The sequence below is a fragment of the Pipistrellus hanaki genome (assembly GCF_964339955.1).
Source record: "Pipistrellus hanaki genome assembly, chromosome: 5".
NCBI lineage: Eukaryota > Metazoa > Chordata > Mammalia > Chiroptera > Vespertilionidae > Pipistrellus > Pipistrellus hanaki.
Genome location: NC_140507.1, coordinates 78,223,626 through 78,246,488, shown reverse-complemented (window position 1 = coordinate 78,246,488; position 22,863 = coordinate 78,223,626). Strand labels below are relative to the sequence as shown.

Sequence of the window (22,863 nt, the reverse complement as noted above, 5' to 3'; positions counted from 1 at the left end):
ATCAGGAATTAGGTATCAGTATATAAGTGCACTGAACCCATGATAAGTCTGCATTTCAATATATTTGTAAACATTGAATTGTTTAATAAAAGCTGGGTATGTATCAACCTGGAAGGAAATGCAATTGTTCCCCTCCCTCCCTCAGTCACTTTACAAAATATCAGACTAATTGCCTACTCACTCTAACCTGTCACCAGTCCCTTTCATGTGAAATGATAGAACACTGCACATTAATATGTATGTGGGGGCCAAACCATATAATTAAGTCAAGAGACTTAGTAATAATGAGACAGACCTATTTAAGTAAATAAAATGTGAAACATTTTTATGGCCAAAACATACCTCAAAGTTGAGTGAGAAATAATAATTTATATTAAGTTTTATTCTTAAATTTCATGGAATTTAGTGGGGTAATATTGGTTAATAAAATTATGTAGGTTTCAGGTATACAATTCTATCATAAATCAGATGTATAGAGTATTATGTGTTCAGCTCTCCTAGTCAAGTCTCCTTCTTTCACCAATTATTCTGTTACACTCTTCCATTTCCCCCACCAAAATCATGTTTAGAAATCATTTAAAAGGCTAATACTGAAAGATTAATTGGCATATACAAATAATATTTAAATTAATAAGAGCATCACATATATAAATCTTTGGTAAAACTTCCAAAAAGTTCAGAAAATAAGAAAAAAATTCTTCCACATCTCTCAGCCTGCAGAAAACTTAAAAAGGTGTCACATTGATCAAGGTTGGATCTTTCAAACAGGTAGCTTAGGGGTATTCTATTTTTATTTCTGGAATTACTATAAGTATTAAAACATTGGGAAACCAATCTGAAAATAGCTATAAATATTACAAGTACATTTATTCTTTCAGTCATGGTTTATCAATCTCTGGACTACTGACATTCTGGGCCAGATAATTGTCTGTGGTGTGGTCTCTCCTTTGCATCCCTGGACTCTACCTACCTACAACTTCCATGTGACTGACAATCATGTCTCTGCAAATTGCTCAATATCCCCTGAGTGAACAATATTGCCTCTGGTGGGAAATCAGAATTTTAATGTAACAAATCCAAAATATTTTTAATAATTTTATATAATTATTCACACTTTCAAAGTGTGAATAGCACAACCACATCACAAAATATTTTGTATACATGGTAATAATGAATTAGCATCACATTAACTGATTGGAGGAAAGATCATAATGTATTGTTGAGTAAAAAGGAAGAATGGACACATAGAAAAAAAGACTTTACAACACATAAAGATAATTTCTGCTGGGCACAGGATACAATTTATGTATTTGTTCAATTGCATATAAGTGTGTATGTATCCAAAGCACAAAAGATATGTTTTAAAAAAAAACTAAAAATTTATGGAGTATAGATTATCAAAAGAATAAAATTAGATTAAGAATAGTGGTTAAAACATCTGTATGAAACAAAATTAAGAGATATCAAATTGATCTATATAAAGACAGATAATAATAATAACTTAATAATTTCAACATGGGCCACTAATTCCAGCTTATATTTCCAATAACTTGGAAAAAAACAGAATATTATAAAATATTAAAAAATATATTTTTATTTATTTTATAGAGAAAGAAAGAGGAAGAGAGAGACAGAAACATCAATGATGATAGAGAATCAATGATTGACTGCCCTCTGCATACCCCCTATCAGGACCAAGCCCACAACCCAGACTGACCAGGAATCTAAAGGTGACCTCCTGGTTTATAAGTCAACACAACCACTGAGCCATGTGTGCCGGGTATAATTGATTTTAAATTTGGAGGAAAGCAGTATCTAAGCTATAGTTTCTTCTTCTATAAAGATACGGGGTTTAAATATGCAAATGGAAGGTAAAGGTAATCTTTAGTAAATAAAAGAGAATGCCTTCCAGAGGATAGTAGAAGATGACGCCTGTTTTGGAAACAGAGCTAACAACAACAACAAAAAATGAAAAATAAGGAACAATGGAGATGTGAAACAAGTTGGCAATCTGTGTAGGGTGATTTATTATTGCTGCTTACACAGACATTCCCTTTCATTCTAGAGAGCAACGGTTCACAAGTGAAGAATATATATGTAACAGCTGAATATTTTTCATTAAGAAAAATAAAAATTCAAAAGCAATGGATCTCACTCATAGGTAATCTAAGTAACAAAATAAACAGATGATTGGAATGATTCCAGAGACAGGGAAACATGGAACAGGGTGTGGAATCTCAGAGAGAAGGCTTGGGAGGGTTGGTGGGTGGGAGGTAAACAACCAAAGACCTTGTATGCATAACCCATGGACACAGACAATAGTGGGGAGAACAAAGCCTTGGGGCAGGGAGGGGGGAGGGGGGAGAAGGAGAAGGGAGGAGCAGAGCTAGACGGGGTCAATGGAAGACAACGTACTACTTTCAACAATAAAGTATTAGTTTTTAAAAATAAAATAAAATTTGGAAAAAGCAATGGAGAGAAAGCAATATGATTGACTGACAGGTTTGAGCCCACACTATTAATAAACACTCACAATTGCCCACATATACACACATGAAGGTATCAATATTAAACAACAAAGTGTGTGAAAGAAACCTCCAATTCCTTGTTGGGAAGAATGCAATCAAAAACAGGAATAAAAATACTCAGACCCCTCTATACACATGTCAAGACTTTACACATGACTTAAATAGATTAAACAAATGAATAACTAACCCACAAATATATTCAGGTCAGAGAAAATGAAGTCATTGCAAAGGTAAACTATTTAGCATACCTCCTGTTATTTATCATATATTCTTTGTCTTGTGAATTGAATACCAGAGTGAAAGAAGGTCCTATGAAATGTATGTCTCATGAACTACTGTTGTAAGGTAATATTTCAGAAAAATATTGGTCCTGGATCTTTCTCATCAATGGAAACATAGTTGAATAGACGCCATGATAAAAATAAAGACCTGCCTCACCTGACTGGATATCCCTCCATATCTACTACTCTATTTTCCTGTTCCTGTTATGGCAAAACTCAGTGTACAAATTCTACGTTTACTTGAATCACTTTATGCCTCAATTACTACTTTCATCAGTTAATTATCAACAATTAGCTCAATGTTCACTTCTCCTTTCAGCATCATAAATCAGTCATTAATTAATTTAGTAAGCAGACAAGCAGCCGTAGACTGGTGCCTGTCAATAGATCTCAAGAACATGTGCTTATCTTCACTCTCTCTGACCCTTTCCTGTAGTACCTACTGGACCTCTGAACGCACCTGAGTACGAACTCTGAGGAGAAGGTCTTCATGTGAAAGTCAAACCTCATGGATGGGTGATCAAGACTGAAGCTCTCTGCCCAGACAAGACAGCAGGAAGGAGGCAAGCACAGGTCTCCTAGGATCCCAAAAGCACAAGCAGGTCCCAGCCAGCCCAAGGTCTCACACACTGAGAGACTGGATATGAGGAGATATTTACAGCTCCCTATGCCTGATCATTAGGTGCATTTCTGTCTTGTTACTGCAACTTCTAATCAACTGATTTCCCTGTGGGTCTGGACAGAAGGAAATGTTTTCCTGGAAATTCTGTGTTCCCAAAAGGCCAACTTAGAATTAAAGTGAGTCCAGTTTTGACTAGTTCTTCCTTACAACATTTGTTGGGTTTCAAAGGATTAACATCCCAACATCTTATCCCAACCCTGATTTAAAATTTTTCCAAATTTAAGACTGAGGATTTAGTATGGATTAGAAAACTTGAATCTCCAAATATTGACATGGGATAGGGACTTAGCCCCTAATAGCTACAGATAATTGTTATTTTCCTTTCAATAAGAGAGAGAGATAAGTTTCTTTGATATAAACTTTGAGTGTATACAATGAGCTTCATGACATGTTAGCCAAAATAAGTTGACATTTCAACTTTTGCCACAAGGGCTGCCATTTAGTCCCTCACTGTGAAATACTTGTTAATTATAAAAACATATTTAGATTATTTTACACTCTCATCTAAGCTTGGAATAGGAAGGTAAAAGTAGTTACACTACTCTTCCCTGTAGCCTCTAAGAGAAACCTAGGCCTGCAAGCATCTTGATATTAGCCCTCTAGGGACCCATTTCCTGTTTCTGACCTCAGGAATTTTAAGAGCATGAATGTGTTGGTTTTAAATCTCTCAAATGGCAATCTTACACTAGCATTAAACAGTGTATACACGTTTATCCAATGAAATTTTCTTCAGGAAACTGAGATCTAGTGTCTCAATTTATTTATTTAGCCTCTGCTGGGTAAAGGCATTTTGAGTTGTAATCCTCCCTTAAGTAAAATAAATAAATAAATAAATAAATAAATAAATAAATAAGCGAACAAATAAATAAATAAATAAGTTTGGAATTAATCAGCCAATTTTGCAGGTAGAGAATTTCTAGTTGCATAAATGTAAACGTGTTCCCAATTTTGAGGCATTGATATAGGAAAAGTAATTCATCATTTAAGTTCATGTCTGCCATTGATTTAAAATTTTCATGTCTAAATTCCTACATCTTTTCAGTTTATGTTAATTCAAAATTCATTATTTTCATTTCTATCCTTTTCAAACTTCTCTTAAGTTTTCTTTCTACATAAGATATGCGTTTATCACTGAATCTGTTTGTGTACATATAAGTGGGTGGTTTTGTTTGAAACAAAAATGTATATTAATCAGTACACACATACATAAACACTTTACCTTGGAACACTTTATTTGAATTCAATAAAATATGGCCATATACTTCATTTATTGCTTGCAACATGCATCTGAAGTCGTGTTTATTATCCTTATGGTGAATGCTGCAAACAATAAATGAGATATTGGACATATTTCATTGGAAAATTAGTCTCTGGTAATTAAATGTTTAACAATTAGTATAAGAAGCCACTAAAGTTTATTGTGTACTTTCCTGACATATACAAATGGAAACATGAGCCCTAGCCAGTTTGGCTCAGTGGATAGAGCATCGGCCCAACGACTGAAGGGTCCTGGGTTGATTCCAGTCAAGGGTATGTGCCTGGGTTGCAGACCTGATCTCCAGCCCTGATCAGGGTGCAAGCAGGAGGCAACCAATTGATGTGTCTTTCTCACTTGGATTTTTTTTTTTCTGTCTCTCTCTCTTCAACAGTCTCTAAAAATCAAAGGAAAAATATCCTCATTAAGGATAACAAAAAATAAAACGAAACATCAATTAAAAACATGAGACAGACTGCAATTTTTGAATGCCTTTATTCATCAAATTGTAAATTTTAATCATATTCCAATTACATGATGTAATTATACTTATAAAAAACCTAGAAGGAAAAAAGCCAGGATCTGGCATTCTGCTAGTGGGAGGAATCTCTTCTACCTGGGAAAAAAGCTAACTTTCATGGATCAAGGGATAGTAGAGTAAAATAAGGCAATTCACACTCCGTACACTTTCTTTTCTTTAAAATAGAATATAAAGGTAGATATAGAAACAGGGTAAACTGATGATATACTGCTTCAAGGGAGAAGGTCACCATGGACCCACACATCATGAATGAGACTTAAAACCACTTGTAGAGACTCACAACTGACTATAGATTCATAAAGAGACTAGTGGAGTTCAGAAAAGCTCCCCACCACACAATCACACTTGGTAATAATGGCATTATCCTACTTTTTAAAAGCTTAATATGCAAAGTAACTGACCTTTCATTTGACCAGTCGATATGATGCACACTAACTACCAGGGGGCAGACGCTCTGTCTAGTAGGTTGGCTTGTTGTTGGGGTCTGGCCAATTGGGATTGGGTGAGATGTGCCTGACAGACCCTGAAGCCCTCCTGGGGTCCCTCTCCAGCCCCAATCATGCACTGGTGGGGTCCATTTGCCTGGCCTCTACTCTCTCACAATCCAGAACCCCCCACGGGATGTTGGAGAGCCGGTTTCTGCCCAATCCCCGCCAGTGCATGAATCAGTGCACAGCATCTCTAGTATCAAATAATTTGCTTGTAGGATGACTTGTCATGCAACAATACCTTACTAATACAATAATCAAGGTAAGTAGTTATCTGTTGTTGATTATTGCCTGAACTAGGTTTTTTTCTGAATTATAAACTTTTAATTAATTGATAAATATTGAACTTTGTAGCCTTATAAACAAATAATATGTCTCCCTTTTAAGGACACATGGAACATTGACAAAAGTCAGTTAACTTCTTAGTCACACATTTCAAAACATCAGAAGAAAAAATTAAAATATACTAGGTGTACTGGTTAATATGGCAGATTTTGTAATCATAGAAAACAATAATTTCAACAGAAAAATTAAAAGTGCTTTATTCAAAGTAATGTTCATCACTAGCTACACATTTCCCCATCTTTCAGATAATTTGTGGATACTGTACCAATAGAACTTCTCTTGTTTTGAGGCAAACCATTCAGAGACCCAATTTTCTACTTCTTCATATGTTTTGAAGTGCTGCTCAGAAAGTGCATGTGCCATTGATCAGAACAAGTGATAATGTGAAGGAGCAAGGTCTGTTGAATAGATTGGGTAGGTTAATACTTCCTAGGGAAGATGCTTTAACATATCTTTAACTGGTTTTGAAGTGTGTAATGTGCGTTATCATGAAGCAAAAGTACTTTGGTATGCCTTCTGGCATATTCTTGTTGTTTTAAAATTAAAGAGTAGTTCAACTTGATTGTTTGTTGTCGGTAGCGATCAGTATTAACAGTTTCACCTGGTTTTAGAAGCTCATAATACACCACACCTTCCTGATCTCACCAAACACAGAGCTTTGTCTTCTTTCCAAAGTGATTTGGCTTTCGGTTGTCAATGGTTGACCTGGATCTTTTGGGATTCTCAAATTAAATCCAGTTTTCATCACTAGTCACAATTCAATGAAAAAAAAATGAAGACTTTTTTCATGCCAATGAAGCAACATTTTACTAATGACTTATTGGTTTTCCATTTGTCTTTTGTTCAAATGATATGTCACCCATTATCCTTCCTTTAAAATATTTCCCATTGCTTATAAACGATTGCAAATAATTTGCTGAGCAACATTTAATCTTTCTGCAAGTTGTTTTTGAATTTGACATGCATCAGCCATGTGAGCAAACCCAGGGGGTCTTCCAGATAAGGACATGGGAGCAGAGCTCATTTATGACAGCCAAGCCCTGCCTAGATCAGTCACCATACTGGAGCTCCTGATACATTAGAAAGGTCAGCAGAGACACCCCCGCTGACCCATAGCTGACTGCAGACTCATGAGGAGACCAGCAGAGATCAGAACATCTTCCCACTACACAAACCCATTGGAAAATAAAGGAATAATATGAAAATATTTACTTTACAGTGGTTTGTTACATAACAATAATGAATTGATACTATAATCAAAGCAAAAGTAACTGAGATAAATTATCATAGATAGATAGATTAAAGAAGGGGAAAATTTTCCTTGTCTTTTTAAAAATTATTTTTATAATTCATTTATTTTATTGAGGTTTGTTTGTGTTTTTTGTTTGTTTGGTCGGTGGTTTTGTTTTGTGTGTGTGTGTGTTTTTTTTTTCCTTTTCCCACTCATTCTCTTTCTCCCTCCTCTATACTGAATGGTGGCCATTCCTCCATTCATTCAATTCCTTTACCTTACTTTCTAAAAATAACCTCTACCTCTTTAGATTCAGTTTTCCCCCTTTTTTCTGGGAGTTTGTTGTTTGCATTTTTGGTTTATTTGTGTGTTTTTTTGTCAAGTATTCTCCCCATATATGTACATTTATCTCCCCTTCTTTTTCTTCTTTTTCTTTTCTCTCTTATCTTTTGCTCCTTTTCTCAATATCATTTTTGTGATCTTTTATCTTCCTTTGTTCTCTTTTCTTTGGTGGTCACCTTTATTTGTGCTGGTATCATGAATACATTCTTTTTTGTGCCCTCTAAGTTGTGTCTTGTCAAGTTGTATTTTGTGCCTTTAAGTCAATGCAGTAGAGAGTGAGCCACATAAACAGACACCCTAAAAGGAACAAACATGGGGAGACAAAAAAACAAACAAACACAAAAAACAGCCCCCATGCAAAACAAGAGGAGGAATCAGTGGAAAAGGACATAAAGGAAATGCAGGCAAGAAATTTGTCAGAGAAAGAATTCAGAACAGTGGTCATAAAGATATTGAAAAGGATGGAAGACAAATTCAACCACATGTGTAAGAATCAAGAAGAAATAAAGAAGAACCAATAAGAAAGAAAAAAATGACATGGCTGCAATAAAAAAATAATAGAAAGCATCAACAGTAGACTAGAAGAAGCTGAGGACCACATTAGTGAGCTAGAGGACAAGATAGAAAAAGATACCCAAGCAGAGCATCAACTGGAAAATAAATTTAAAATACAGGAGGAGAGCGTAAGGAAGCTTTGGGACAACATGAAACAAAACAACATCCACAGAATAGGGGTACCAGAAGGAGAGGAAACTGAGCAACTTGAATTCTTCCCCATTATAGGCTGGATGAAATAAAAGACACCTATGATTCACAACTCCAAAGCTGGCATGAGCTTTGTGCATGGTGAATTTCACCACCTTTTCAGTGATCTTTCCACCTTCATGGTGAATTTCCTGTTTTCTTGACTTTTAGATCAGGGGGATCTTCTCCAGGTCCCTTTTCAGGCACCAGATGTGATGCTGCAACCAGTATGGCTAGGGTTTAAGGTTTGGAGAAAGGGCCCATGCACAAATGAACGCACTAGACATGATATATGAATGTAAAATTCATGAGGGCCAGGAGGAAAACTTTCTCTAGTGGAGAGGCTCCCTGAAGCCCTGACCCTGTTACATTTATTTAATTTTAGAATATATCTTACCATCAGTTCAGCAGGGAATCAGTAGCAGACAGACTATATTAAAGGTCAGTAAATATTGGTAAATATTTACTTTAAGATAATTGGGTCAGGAAATTGCTTGAGTCACCATTATCTCAACAGAACTATCAGCCTTCTGAGTTCCTTATTGCACTTTCATGATGGTGTTGAAAACGGATAGCTTCCAGCACTAGGTGATGCAGCATTCATATGTTTTGACTTTGCTCTTTGTCTGGATGTTCGCTAGCATCTTTGAGATGGTGGTAGAGGTGAAATATGTCTGCCCAGGTCAGGGAGGTGAGAAAAAAGTACATGGGTGTGTGCAGGATGCCTTTAGGTTCAGACTGGCCCTCATCGTCAGCTAATGTATGTGTCTGATTTGAGAGCTCTGGCAGTGTGGATATTGTGAGGAAAAGAGCCTGCTCAGAGCCAAGCACTTCCTTCTGTTGCCTCTCAAGCTCACATCCCAATACTAGCCCACTGATTCTGCTCTCTTCCTTTTAAACTTGTGTGTTGAAGAACTGCTTTCTGAATACTCAGATGATGTGCTTCCTTTGCCCTGAACTCATGTGGCATGAGTATCCTGAAAGCATTATGTTGAAGAATCTAGAAGCATGGTGTGGAGAGGAATTCCCCAGGGAAGTCCCAAATAGACCTGATAGGCCCTGAGTGTGTCCAGAACCACAGGGTGGGTGTCCTACCCTCCCTAGCACTTCTCATGTCCTCCTATCCACCACCTGGGCATCCCTGGTTCCCTCCTGTTTCTCCAAGTCCAAGGCAATACAAGGATCTCCTAACTCATTGTCTTTAACTGAACACTGGCACATACTCAAACTACTGGGGAGCAGAGGGAACACCATTTAGAATCTTATGCTTATAGAGGCCTTTATAAGCCTTAATAAATGAGTCTATCCATCTCCCAACAGTCCATGAAAGAGGAACTCATGTTCTCATTCCTGTTTTATAGATAGGGAGACTAGAGCACAGACAAGTAAGGCTGCTCACCCAGGGCTACACCTCCAGACAGCAGCAGATTTAGGGCCTAACACCTGACCACTCTGGTCTTTTACTCTCATGAGAGCCATAGAGAAGGTTCTAACTTTCCACTACGTTCAGAAAAGAGAGACAGGAAGTAGCAATTGAGTAAGAATATATTATTCAGTGTAAAGGGCAATGAAGGTCTCAAAAGAGAGTAGCAGGTGGAAGATGGGCTTGGGTGTATGAATGAATTACTCAGACATAACCTAGGAAAGCTATTATAATCCTGGTCACAATTTATTGCAGGGAAAGGATACTGATTAAAATCAGCAAAGGCAAGGCACATGGGTGGGAACTCAGAGAACACCAGGCAGGAGCTACCAGGTGTCCTCTCCCAGTGAAGTGACAGCTCTGAATTCACACAGCCATAATCTGGGACACCATGCAGTGAGTATTTCCAACCAGGGATACTCACTCAATCTTTGAAGTCCAGGTTTTTTACTGGGGATTCCTCACATGGGCCTGACTAACCACTCATGTGGATGACCTTAGCTCCTTCAGAGGACAAGCTGACAGTGCATTGCTGGCCTAAGGCCTCCACCATAAATCACATTGTGAGTCTGACTCTCTGACATGGTTTAGGTCTGAGGTATATAGACATTCTTATCAGGCAGGACACTCCAGGGCCTTAAACATGACCTCCCCAGAGAAAGGCAAGACAAAAGCATCATGCAGATAGGTCTTCCTTAGGAAGGTGCAGGATGGGAGTACCCCAAAACCACTGAGTTAACTCTTTTCTGTGGACAACTAAATATCGAATCAGCAATGCATATTGAAAGAGTTCATGTTAAAGCTAAAGCTGGAAGGAAGTTGTGCTTCCCTGATCCAGACTTCAGATGAGATTGCATCACCAGCCAACACCTGTATAAGCAGCCTGTGAAAGACCCTGAAGGAAGAGCCATGAGGATGTCTGGGGGGAAGAGAGTTCCAGCAGAGGGAACAGCGGGTGCAAAGGCCCTGTGGTGGGACTAAGCTTCCAAGAAGAAAAGGAAGACCAAGACAGGAAGAAAGAAGATGACATAAGAAAGGCCATTTGGAACAAGGTTAGAATGCCTTATGGACAGGATGACACCGCCATTTAGGACCTGAACAACTGAGCTCCTGGTGGAACCATACTCTAAGAAGGGAAAAATCATTGGACAGACTCCAAGACAGCCTTCATGATCCATGCCTCCTGGTATCCATGTGTAATCCCCTCCTTGCGTTTGAGCACTTCTAACAGTAGAGTAAGACAATGGTGATGTGATGTCCTCCTCAAGATTTAAAAAATATTAACATTTTGATTTTGCTTTCCTCTCTCTCTCTCTCTCTTTCTCTCTCTCTCTCTCTCTCTCTCTCTCTCTCTCTCAAAAGTACATATAAAAACAATGTTTTAAAGCAGAAAAAGTGAAATAGTTCAGAAAAAAATCATAAAATACTCCAAATAATTTTTCACCCCATTGAAGAAGTAGCTGTACACATGGATAACATATTCTATACTTTATTGATTAGATGTATGCTATGAAAAACATTTTGTACAGTAAAAATATTGTATGGATATTATTGCTTCATTACATTTTAGGTTATCTCTAACTCTAACCATAGAAGACTAATCTATATGTTAAAATATGTATTTTCTTATAGATTCTCCTTAGAAATATCTTGGAAAGTCAATTTTTGCTAGTGGTTATGATAGGCATGTGGACACACAGATGAATAATACAATGAAAAATATAAAACCAGGAGACTAGCTATAAAACACACTAGCATGTTAAAGTCTACATTATCAAGAATTGCAGTAAAGGTAGTTCTATAGAAAATAATGATAGCCCAGCCAGCATGCTCAGTGGTTGAGCATCAACTGTACACTAGGAGGTCACAATCTAATTATGGTGTGGGAATGTGCTGGGGTGGCAGTCTCAGTTGCAAGTGTGGAGGCAGCTGATTGGTTTTTCTCCCTCAACATTGATGTTTCTATCTTCTCTACCTCTCCCTTCCACTCTCTGAAATCAATTAAAATATTTTCATTAAAGAAAAGAATAATGAACATATAAGTGAAAATCTGTGGTCTCAGATTTTGGTCTAAAGTAAAATTATACAAATGACCCTAGATCCAAGCATAATTTTGACCACAAGGGTAGTATAAATTATGAGTATTCTTTCAGGGGGGAAAATAGGAAAATTATTTGGAATGAAAAGTGGCATAAAATATTAAATTATGCTAATGTAATTCATGTTAAGCTATGAGATAAATGAGAATTTACAATTACATATGGACCTAATATTGGATTATTTTCAGTCAGAACTTGTGACCCTGGGGATTTGAACCCTGCATTGCTGGGAAATTATTCAACTTGGTATAGTTGGCCCATGAAAAACTTACCTGCCAAGGAATCTCTGCAGGGCCCTCTTTATGTCCTTGTTCCTCAGACTGTAGATGAAGGGGTTCAGCATAGGTGTGACCACAGTGTACATCACTGAGGCTGCTGCACTTGAGTGTAAGCTTTGGGTAGCAGCAGAGCTAAGATACACTTCTAGGGCTGTACCATAAAATAAGGAGACGACTAAGAGGTGAGATGCACAGGTAGAAAATGCTTTATACTTCCCCTGAGCTGAAGGAATTCCACATATGGAGGAAATTATCTTGGAGTAAGAGTAAAAGATCCCAGCAAGGGGACCAACAGAGACCAGTCCAGCTGAAAAATACATTGTCATGTTGTTAAGAGAGATGTCAGAACAGGCAAGTTGGAGCATCTGATTGAGTTCACAGAAAAAGTGGGGTATTTCCAAGTCTGAGCAGAAGCGTAGACCCAACACCATTAAGCCTTCTAGCAAGGAATTCATGATACTCAAGATCCAGGACAGCAGAACCAGCAGTCTACAGAGCCGGGGGTTCATGATGACTAGGTAGTGCAGGGGGTGGCAGATGGCCACAAACCGATCATAGGCCATCACAGCCAGAAGTAAGTAGTCCAAGCCAGCAAAAAGTATGAAAAAATACATCTGTGTGATGCAGCCTTCAAACGTGATGACATTGCTCTGTGTCTGGAGGTTCCATAGCATCTTTGGGATGGTGGTGGAGGTGAAACAGATGTCTCCCAAGGACAGGTAGGAGAGGAAGAAGTACATGGGTGTGTGGAGGTGGGAGTCTGAGCTGACAGCCAGGATGATGAGCAGGTTTCCAAACACAGTGACCAGGTACATGGAGAGGAAAAGCCCAAATATGAGGGGCTGCAGTTCCAGTGCCTGTGAAAGTCCCAGAAGAAGGAATGCTGAAATGTGTGTTCCGTTCATTGTAGGGTTCCTTGTGTCAATAGGCGACTACCAGAAAATAGAAAAAATGAAAAACAAAATTTCACATAGCAAGCATTTATAACCAAGAATAAATGACATATTTGTTTTTCAGAATGAAGAAAATAATTTCCGCTTTTGGTGTTTGACTTGGTCCCCATTATGGTATCACTATTAGCATTTGTCATTAGAATTTCCTTTTCTACCATCAGCCTGTTCTTTAAACATGATGCATATTGTTGTTTTATTGAGGATGTATATCATGCATTTGGGGAATTTATATCAACTGCAGACCATTTTCCAGGCACTTTTCAGAGTATGGGATGCTGAAAAACAAAGTCCTTACAAACTAATCATGGAGAAAGAATATGATCAAATAAAATTAATAAAACATATCCAGTGGTGCAGCTGCTACAAAGAAAACTAAACCACATTAAATGGAGAGAGTGGATAGAAGGTGTTCTTTTTATAGTGTAGCCAAGACTTGCCAAAGATGACACTTTAAATAGATACTTCAAAGATTACTAACTGGGAAACTTTTGAAAACAAGTGTTTTCCAGGCAAAAGGAACAGCCAGTGCAAGAACCCCAGAGGAAGATGATTGTTTAGAAAATCAGGGCTCAAAATGAGCCAGAGTGTCAAGTGGAATGAGCACAGCATAGCAGGATCAGAGATGTCAGAGAATATTTAGAAAAATGGTAGCTTGTGTGCTGCTGTTGTAACTTCAGGTCATGGGGAGTGCCTTGTGCACACTTTGTAAATCTAGCACTTCATTAATGCAGAAGCATCTTGTGAATTGAAAAGGATCTCCTCCTTAGTATTTACTCTTGATATTAGAGTTACATTGAAATATATCAGTCCAGGCAATGTTCTCAGTTCGTAAGGTACATAAACATATACACACACACAACAACAACAACAACAACAACAACAACACACCATGGCCTTTTCCCCACTGTTATTTCCATGAGCTTCTCACTCCCATACTATAGATACAAGTCTAAGTGTCCAGATCAACTATCTTTTCCAAAAAGAATCTAGAAATATTACTTTGATATTCTGACAGCACACCTACCATAGACAAATAAGCTTTGGGATTTATATTGCTATGCACATTTTTTTTCCTGTAGTTACAGAAACATAAATAATAGGTTAAATAAACATAGAGGGAGGGAGACAATAAGATGAACCTGAGGAAGGTCAGAGATTTAATTAGCTCAGGTGGTCCCTGATAGACACTGAGGAAGAACAATCTTTGAATTCTGGCTGCTTTCCCACCCTAATTATATACACATTAAAGCCAAGCAAAAATAAATTTGTCCAAAATACAAATGTGTTTATAGATATATGATGTAACTACCCCAAGGGAAATATGACCAAAACATAAACCAAAAAGGAAATATATATATTTAAAAAAAAACACAGGGTGAATATCATTTAATATCAAGCAGTAGAAAACAGGTTTTTCCTATGCTTTTTCTATATTTATTTGATCAGCGGATTTTTATGTATTTAATGTTGAATGAGAGAAGACGTTTCTCATTTTCTTATTAGGCATCACTTTTTATCTTAGTCTTTGGGTTTTGATCTCATTTCATCTTCATCCAATGTGCAAAGGCCTCTGAAAACTTGATAAACAAAGCCTGCACACACTATGGCAATCCATCCTTCTACACTTGAGTAACTTTCTTCATATGATTTAACCCTGAAAACCTGGTCATACAACCATTTTTTTCATTGTGCTCTGACTTCACCGTCAGAGTGCCAGATCCAAACAAGCAGGGTTTCATGTTTTTTTCCACCTTTGTATTTTCAAAATTGTTTGTGTACTTATATAAGAACACATTTAAGTAAATATAAAGTTATGAAATGGAAAGAATGATGGGGAGAATGAAACCTGGTTAAACAGAGCAAATTGCAAGCAACTATATTTTTAAAAATTGAGAGGAGTATCAAAAGTTAACCAAAACAAGGTATAATAAATAGCAATAATTCATGGTTTCTAACCTGGATTAGTACTCAAATTGTCAACGGCATAGACATTGAAGATAATCTAAAATGTTTCTAGAAATTGTGGCACATACTAGATGCCCCATTGTTATTTCTCAAATGTATCAGGAATTAGATCTCAGTATATAAGTGCACTGAACCCATGGAAAGTCTGCATTTCAATATATTTGGAAACATTGAATTGTTGTGTTTTTTTGTTTGTTTTTTAATATATTTTATTGATTTTTTTACAGAGAGGAAGAGGGAGGGATAGAGACATAGAAACATTGATGAGAGAGAATCATCGATCAGCTGCCACCTGCACACTCCCCACTGGGGATTTGCCCACAACCAAGGTACATGCCCTTGACTGGAATTGAACCTGGGACCTTTTAGTTCACAGGCAACACTCTATCCACTGAGCCAAACCGGTTTCGGCAAAACATTCAATTGTTTAATAAAAGCTGGGACTATATCAACCTGGAAGAAAATGCAATTGTTCCCCACCCCAGTCACTTTACAAAAAATCAGAGAGATTGCCTACTCACTGCTAAGTGTAACCAATCCTTTTCATGTGAAATGTTAGAACACTGCACATTAATATGTATGGCTGGGCCAAACCATCATAATTAAGTCAGGAGACTTAGTAGTAATGAGACAGACATATTTAATTAAATAAAATGTGAATCATTTTTATGGCCAAAACATCCCCCAAAGTCAATTGAGAAATAATAATTTATATTGAGTTTTATTTTTAAATTTCATGGAATTTAGTGGGGTAATATTGGCTAACAAAATTACATAGGTTTCAGGTATACAGTTTTATCAAACATCAGATGTATATTGTATTGTGTGTTTAGCATCCCAAGCCAAGTCTCCTTCTATCATCCATTTATCTCCATTACACACTTCCATCTCCTCTACCACAATCATGTTTAGAAATCATTTAAAAGGCTAATAATGAAAGACTAAAAGGCATATACAAATAATATTCAAGTTAACAAGACCATCAAATATATGAATCTTTGATAAAACTTAGAAAAAGTTCAGTAGACAACAAAAAAATTCTTCCACATCTGTCAGCTTGGGGAAAACTTAAGTAGGTGTCACATAGACCAGGATTAAAACTTGCAAACAGGTAGGTAAGGGGTACTCTATTTTCTTTTCTGGTAAACTATTGATATAAGTGCTAAAACATTGGGAAGCCAATCTTTAAACAGCTATACATATTACAAGTACATATATTCTTTAAGTCGTGATTTCTCAGTCTCTGCACTATTGACATTCTGGGCCAGATCATTGTCTGTGGTGTAGTCTCTCCTGTGCATCCCTGGACTCTACCTACCTACCCCTTCGATGTGACAGACGGAAATGTCTCTGTAGATTGCTCAATATCCCCTGGGGTAACATTATTGCTTCTGGTGGAGAACCAGAATTTTAATGTAACAATTCCACAATATTTTTGTATAATTTTATATAATTGTTATTCACACTTTGAAAGTGTGAATAGCACAGCCACATCATAAAATATTTTGTATACATGGTAATAATGAATTGGCATCACATTAGTTAATTGGAGGAAAGGTTATAAGCTATTATTGAGTAATAAGGAACAGTGGACACATAGAAAAAAGACTGTAAAACACATAAAGATAATTTCTGCTGGACACAGTATGCAATTTATGCATTTGTACAATTACTTGCGAGTATGTACATATTCAAAGCACAAAAGATTTTTTTTTAAAAAAACTAAAAATGTATAAAATAAAGATTGTCAAAGGAAAGAAATAAGATTAAGTATACTGGTTACAAAAATTCTGTATGAAACAAATTTAAGTGAGAATCAAATTAATCTATATAAAGACAGTTAATAATAATAATTTACTAATATTAACATGGGACACTAATTCTAGCTTTAATTTCCAATAACTTAGAAATATTATGGAATATTATGGAATGACTTTTTAAAAATATATTTTTATTTATTTTAGAGAGGAAGGGAAGAGGGAGAGAGAGATAGAAACATCAATGATGAGAGGGAAACTGATTGACTGCCCTCTGTATATCTCCTCCCAGGGATCACACCTGCAAATCAGACCTACCAGGAATCTAAAGGTGACCTTTTGATTCATAAGTCAACACTCAACCACTGAGCCATACCGGCCAGGTAGAATGGATTTTAAATTTGGAGGAAAGCATTGTCTAAGCTATAGTTTCCTCTTCTATTAAGATATTGGGTTCAAATATGATAATGGAAGGTAAAGGTAATCTTTAGTAAATAAAAGAGAATGCCTTCCAGAAGATCACAGAAGTTGATGCTTGTTTTGTAAATAGAGCTAACAACAAAAGGCCAAAAAGAACAATAAGGAACAATGAAGATGTGAAAAAATTTGGCAGTACGTGTGTAGGGTGATTTATTAGCACTGAGTACTCAGAAAAACATTTTCTTTCATTTTTGTGATAGCAATGATTCTCATCAATGGAAACGTAGTCAAATAGATGCCATGATAAAAATAAAGAACTGCCCTCACTTGACTGGACATCCCTCCATACCTACTGCTTTATTTTCTTACTCCTTTTAGTTGCAAAACTCAGTGTACACATTTTACTTTGACTTGAATCACTTTATGCCTCAATTACCACCTCTAATTTGTCTTTCATCAATTAATTACCAGCAATTAGTTCTATGTTCACTTCTTTTAGCGTCATATATCAGTCATTAATTATTGGGTCGGCAACTAAGTAATTGCGGATTTTAAAAAGAAAATCAAAGACAATTTTTTCATGGAACTAAATAACTTTATTCTGTAATGTATTGCCCATTTTGATCAATGACCTTTTGCCATCTTTCAGGCAGCATCATAATCCCACGTTCAAAAAACTTCTGGTTTTTATTAGGAAAAAACTGAATCAGGTACGATTTGACATCATCATCATTATTGAAATTTTTACCATTCAAGGAGTTTTGCAAAGATCTAAACAAAAAGTAATCAGATGGTGCAAGGTCAGGACTATATGGTGGAAGTGGCAAAACATCCCAACCAAGCTCCATTAATTTTTGCCGAGTGACCAAAGATGTGTGTGGCCTTGCATTGTCATGATGGAATACAACACCTTTTCGATTTGTCAATTCGGGCCGCTTTTCTTCAACTGCATTGTTTAATTTCATTAGTTGTTCAATGTAGACATCAGAATTGATCATTCGGTTGGGTGGTAAGAGTTTAAAGTAGACAATTCCTTTGTAATCCCACCAAACTGATAACAAAACCTTCTTTTGATGAATATCAGCTTTTGATGTTGTTTGAGTTGGTTCACCTGTCCTGCTCCACGATCTTTTCCGCTTGATATTGTTGTAAACAACCCATTTTTCATCACCAGTTATCAGTCGTTTTAAAAATGGATCATTTTCATTACGTTTCTTTAGCAAATCGCAGCTGCTAATGCGTTGCGTTAACTGTGATTCTTTCAGTTCGTGAGGAACCCATGTATCGAGTTTTTGAACATAGCCAAGTTGTTTTAAGTGATTTTCAATGCATGTATGTGATACATGAAGGTTCTCTACAATCTCACGTGTTGTACTGTGACAGTCCGAATTGATTATTGCTTTGATTAGGGCGTTATCAACTTCAACTGGACGACCAGAGCGTTTTTCATCTTTGAATGAAAAATCACCAGAACGAAATTTGGCAAACCAATTTTGACACTGCTGTTCTTTTAAGGCTTCGTCACCATAAACAGCACATAACTTTTTATGAGCTTGCAATGCGTTTTTCCCTTTGCAGAAATAAAAAAGCAAAATATGACAAAAATGTTCCTTTTGATTTTCCATTTTTCAACGAACGCCAAACGAAAACTACAAAACAGATCAAAAAACTTTTTTTACTTATTAACAGCTGAATAGCCAACTATCAAATAACAAAATGTGTTTTACATTTGTACTACGTCTGCAAACCTAAAAATTCAACTGAAGCCATATATGTGTGAAACCCGCAATTACTTAGCTGCCGACCCAATACTTAATCAGGCAAACAAGCAACCATAGGTGGATGCCTATCAAGAGACCTCAGGTACATGTACTTGGCTTTGACTCTCTCTGACCCTTTCCTACTGGACCTCTGGACTCACCTGATTGGGAACTCTGAGGAGAACGTCTTCATGGGAAAGTCCAACATTATGGATGGGTGAGGATGGAGACTGAAGCTCTCTGCCCCGACAAGACAGCAGGCAGGAGACAAGTACAGGTCTTCTAGACAAACAGGATTCCAAAAGCCACAACGGGTCCCCTCCAGCCCCAGGTCACACACGCTGAGAGACTGGAGATGAGGAGATATTTACAGCTTCCTGTGTCTGCTCATTAGGTGCATTTCTGTCTTGTTACTGCTACTCCTAATCACCTGATTTCCCTGTGGGTCTGGACAGAAGGGGATGTTTTTCTGGAGATTGCGTGTACCCAAATGACCAGCTTAGGATTCAGCTGAGTCCAGTTTTTATTCGTTTTTCCCCATTACATTTGTTGGGTTTCAGAGGACTAACATTCCAGCACCTTATCCCAACAGTGGCTTAAAATTTTTCCAAATTTAAGAATGGGGATGTAGTATGAATTAGAAAACTTGCATCTCCAAATATTGACTTGTGGTATGGATACAGGCCCTTCATATCTACAGAAAATTGCTATTTTTCTTTCAACAAGGGAGAGAAATAAGTTTCCTTGATATAATATTTGAGTGTTGCACACTGGGCTTCATGACACATTAGCCAAAATAATTTGGCATTTCAATTTATATCACAAGTTAAGAGCCGGCATTTAGTCCCTCTGTGAAATATTGGTTAGTTATAAGAGACATATTTATATTATTTTACACTCTAATCTAAGCTTGGAATAGCAAAGTAAATAGACTCTTTCCTATAGCCCCCAGGAGAATCCCAGACCTGCAAACATCTTGATATTAGCCCACTGAAACCCATTTCCTCTTTCTGACATCAGGAATTGTAAGGGCATGAATGTGTTTGTTTTAAATCACTCAGGTGATAAATTTACATTAGCATTAAAAAATTAATACAGCTGAAACCTGTTTGGCTCAGTGAATAGAGCATTGGCCTATGGACTGAAAGGTCCCAGGTTCGATTCTGGTCAAGGGCATGTACCTTGGTTGCGGGCACATCCACAGTAGGGGGTGTGCAAGAGGCAGCTGATCGATGTTTCTCTCTCATAGGTGTTTCTAACTATCCCTCTCTCTTCCTCTCTGTAAAAAATCAATAAAAAATATTTTTTTAAATTAATACAGATTTATCCAATGAAAATTTTCTTCAGGAAACCGGTGTCTCCATTAATTCATTTATCCTTCCCTGGGTAAACGCACTTTGGGTTGTAATCTCCCCTTAAGGAAAAGAAATGTGTAATCAGTTTGGAGATATTCAGCCTCTTCAGCGGGTAGAGAATTTCTTATTGAATAAATGTACATGTGTTCCCAATTTTTGATGCCTTAGAGGCATTAACATGGGAAAAGCAATCCATCATTTAATTTCATGTTTACCATTTACTTTAAATCTTCGTGTCTATATATTTACATCTTTTCATTTTATGTTAATTCAGAAATTCATTCTCTTCATTTCCATGTTCTTTATTTATTATTATTTATTTATTTAATTTTACTGGGGTGACATTAGTCAATATAAACATATAGGTTTCATGTGTAGATTACTAATTTACAAAATCTGTATATAGGAACATGTGCCCACCACCCAAAGTCAAATCCCCTCCTGTCACCTCATATTAGGGCCCCTTTCTTACCCCACCCCCTCCCTCTGGCAACTACCACACTGCTGTTTGTGTTCATAAGTTTCAGTTTTATATTCAATATATGAGTGAAATCATATAGTTCTTAGCTTTTTCTGTCTGGCTAAGTCACCTAGCACCGTGGTCAGCAAACTGTGGCTCGTGAGCCACATGCGGCTTTTTGTCCCCTTGAGTGTAGCTCTTTTACAAAATACCGCCGCTTGGGCGAGTCTATTTTAAAGAACCAGCATTAGAAGAAGTCCGAGTTTTAAAAAAATTTGGCTCTCCAAAGAAATTTCAATCGTTGTACTGTCGATATTTGGCTCTGTTGACTAGTGAGTTTGCCGACCACTGACCTAGCATAAGGTTCTCAAGGTCCATCCATGTTGTTGTAAATGATGCTATTTCATCCTTTCTTATTGCCATGAAGTACTCCATTGTGTATATACCACATCTTTATCCAGTCCTCTATCAGAGGGCACTTTGGCTGTTTCCAGCTCTTGGCCACAGTGAATAAAGCTGCAATGAACATAGGGGTGCATATATCTTTGCGCATAAATGATTTTGAGTTTTTCAGGTGTATATCCAGGAGTGGGATTGTTGGTTCACATGATAGCTCTGTTTTTAATTTTTGAGGAATCACCAGACTGCTTTCCATAGTAGTTTTACCAGTCTACACTCCCACAAGCAGTGAAAGAGGGTTCCCTTCATACCACAGAGCTACGATAATCAAAACATCATGGTTTGGCAGAGAAACAGCTACACAAATCAATGGAACAAAATAGAGAGCCCAGATATAAAACCACATGTATGTGGACAGATAATTTTTGACAAAACTTCCACAAGTGCACTTTGGAGTAAAGATAGTCTCTTCAATAAATGGTGCTGGGAAAATTGGAAAGCCACATGCAAACAAATGCAATTGGATTGCAGTTTGTCTCCTCTATCTTCTTTAAATTTCTCTTAAGTTTACTTTCAACATAAAATACTAGAGGCCCGGTGCACAAAATTCATGCACAGGGGGTCCCTCAGCGCAACCTGCACTCTTTCCCATCCAGGAGCTATCAGGGGATGTCCTACTGATGGCTCAAGCCCACTACCTGTAGTTCTCTGCTCTCTTCGAGGTTTAGGGGCTCCACCACAGCCATGGAGATGAAGACCCCATGCCCTGCTTCACCTCTGCTGCATGAATAAAGCCACCATGCCCTGCTATCTAGACTCTGTCTGCTTGGCCTGGGGTCTTGGCCACCTCTGCCAGCTAAAGAAGCCCCCATATCCTGCTGTCCAGGCTCTCTCTGCAAGGCCTGGGGGTTAACCCACTGCTGACACACTAAGGAAGCATTCCCACCCCTGCAGAGCTGACTGGCCTGGGGACTCCCACAGGGCTGAGGGTACTCTGGATGCTGCCATCTTGTGGCTGTGGGTGCTGCCATCTTTGTTGGGTTAGTTTGCATACTGGCTCCTGATTGGCTGGTGGGCATTGTGGAGGTATGGTCAATTTGCATGTTTCTCTTTTATTAGTGTAGATAGGTTTATAAATGAATCTGTGTTTGTGTACATATAAGTGGGCTAGTTTGTTTGAAATAAAAATGTATATGAATAAAAACACATATACATACACACTTTACCTTAGAACATTTTATTTGGGCTTAATGAAATATGGCCATATATCTCATTTATTGCTTGCAACATTCATTTGAAGTTATATTTACTAATCCCATGGCTCATGATGCCTGCAATAAATGAGATCTATGGTCATAATTCATTGGAAAATTAGACTCAGGTATATTAAATATTTAATAATTACTATAAGAAGCTACTAAACTTTTTATGTACTTTCTTAACATATACAAAGGAAAATATGAGCCCTAGCTGGTTTGGCTCTTTGGATGGAGTGTCAACCCAAAGACTGAAGGGTCCTGGGTTTGATTCCAGTATAAGGCACATACATCAGTTGCA

At 37.3% G+C, this 22,863-nt stretch overlaps 2 protein-coding genes across 2 annotated transcripts in view; one reads left to right on the top strand and one right to left on the bottom strand.

Moving 5' to 3' along the window:
• The window catches only part of LOC311623365 (olfactory receptor-like protein OLF4), a gene marked incomplete at both ends in the record, with an annotated part of 77,155 nt that overhangs the window by 43,354 nt on the left and 10,938 nt on the right, over positions 1–22,863 (top strand). The gene's annotated exons all lie outside the window — the stretch shown is intronic.
• LOC311623691 (olfactory receptor 7A17-like) lies at positions 12,228–13,133 on the bottom strand (the record flags this gene model as incomplete). The annotated part of the gene is made up of 1 exon (XM_084886067.1): positions 12,228–13,133. The coding sequence occupies exon 1, from the start codon at positions 13,050–13,052 to the stop codon at positions 12,228–12,230; it is 825 nt and encodes a 274-aa protein (XP_084742193.1). The 5' UTR covers positions 13,053–13,133.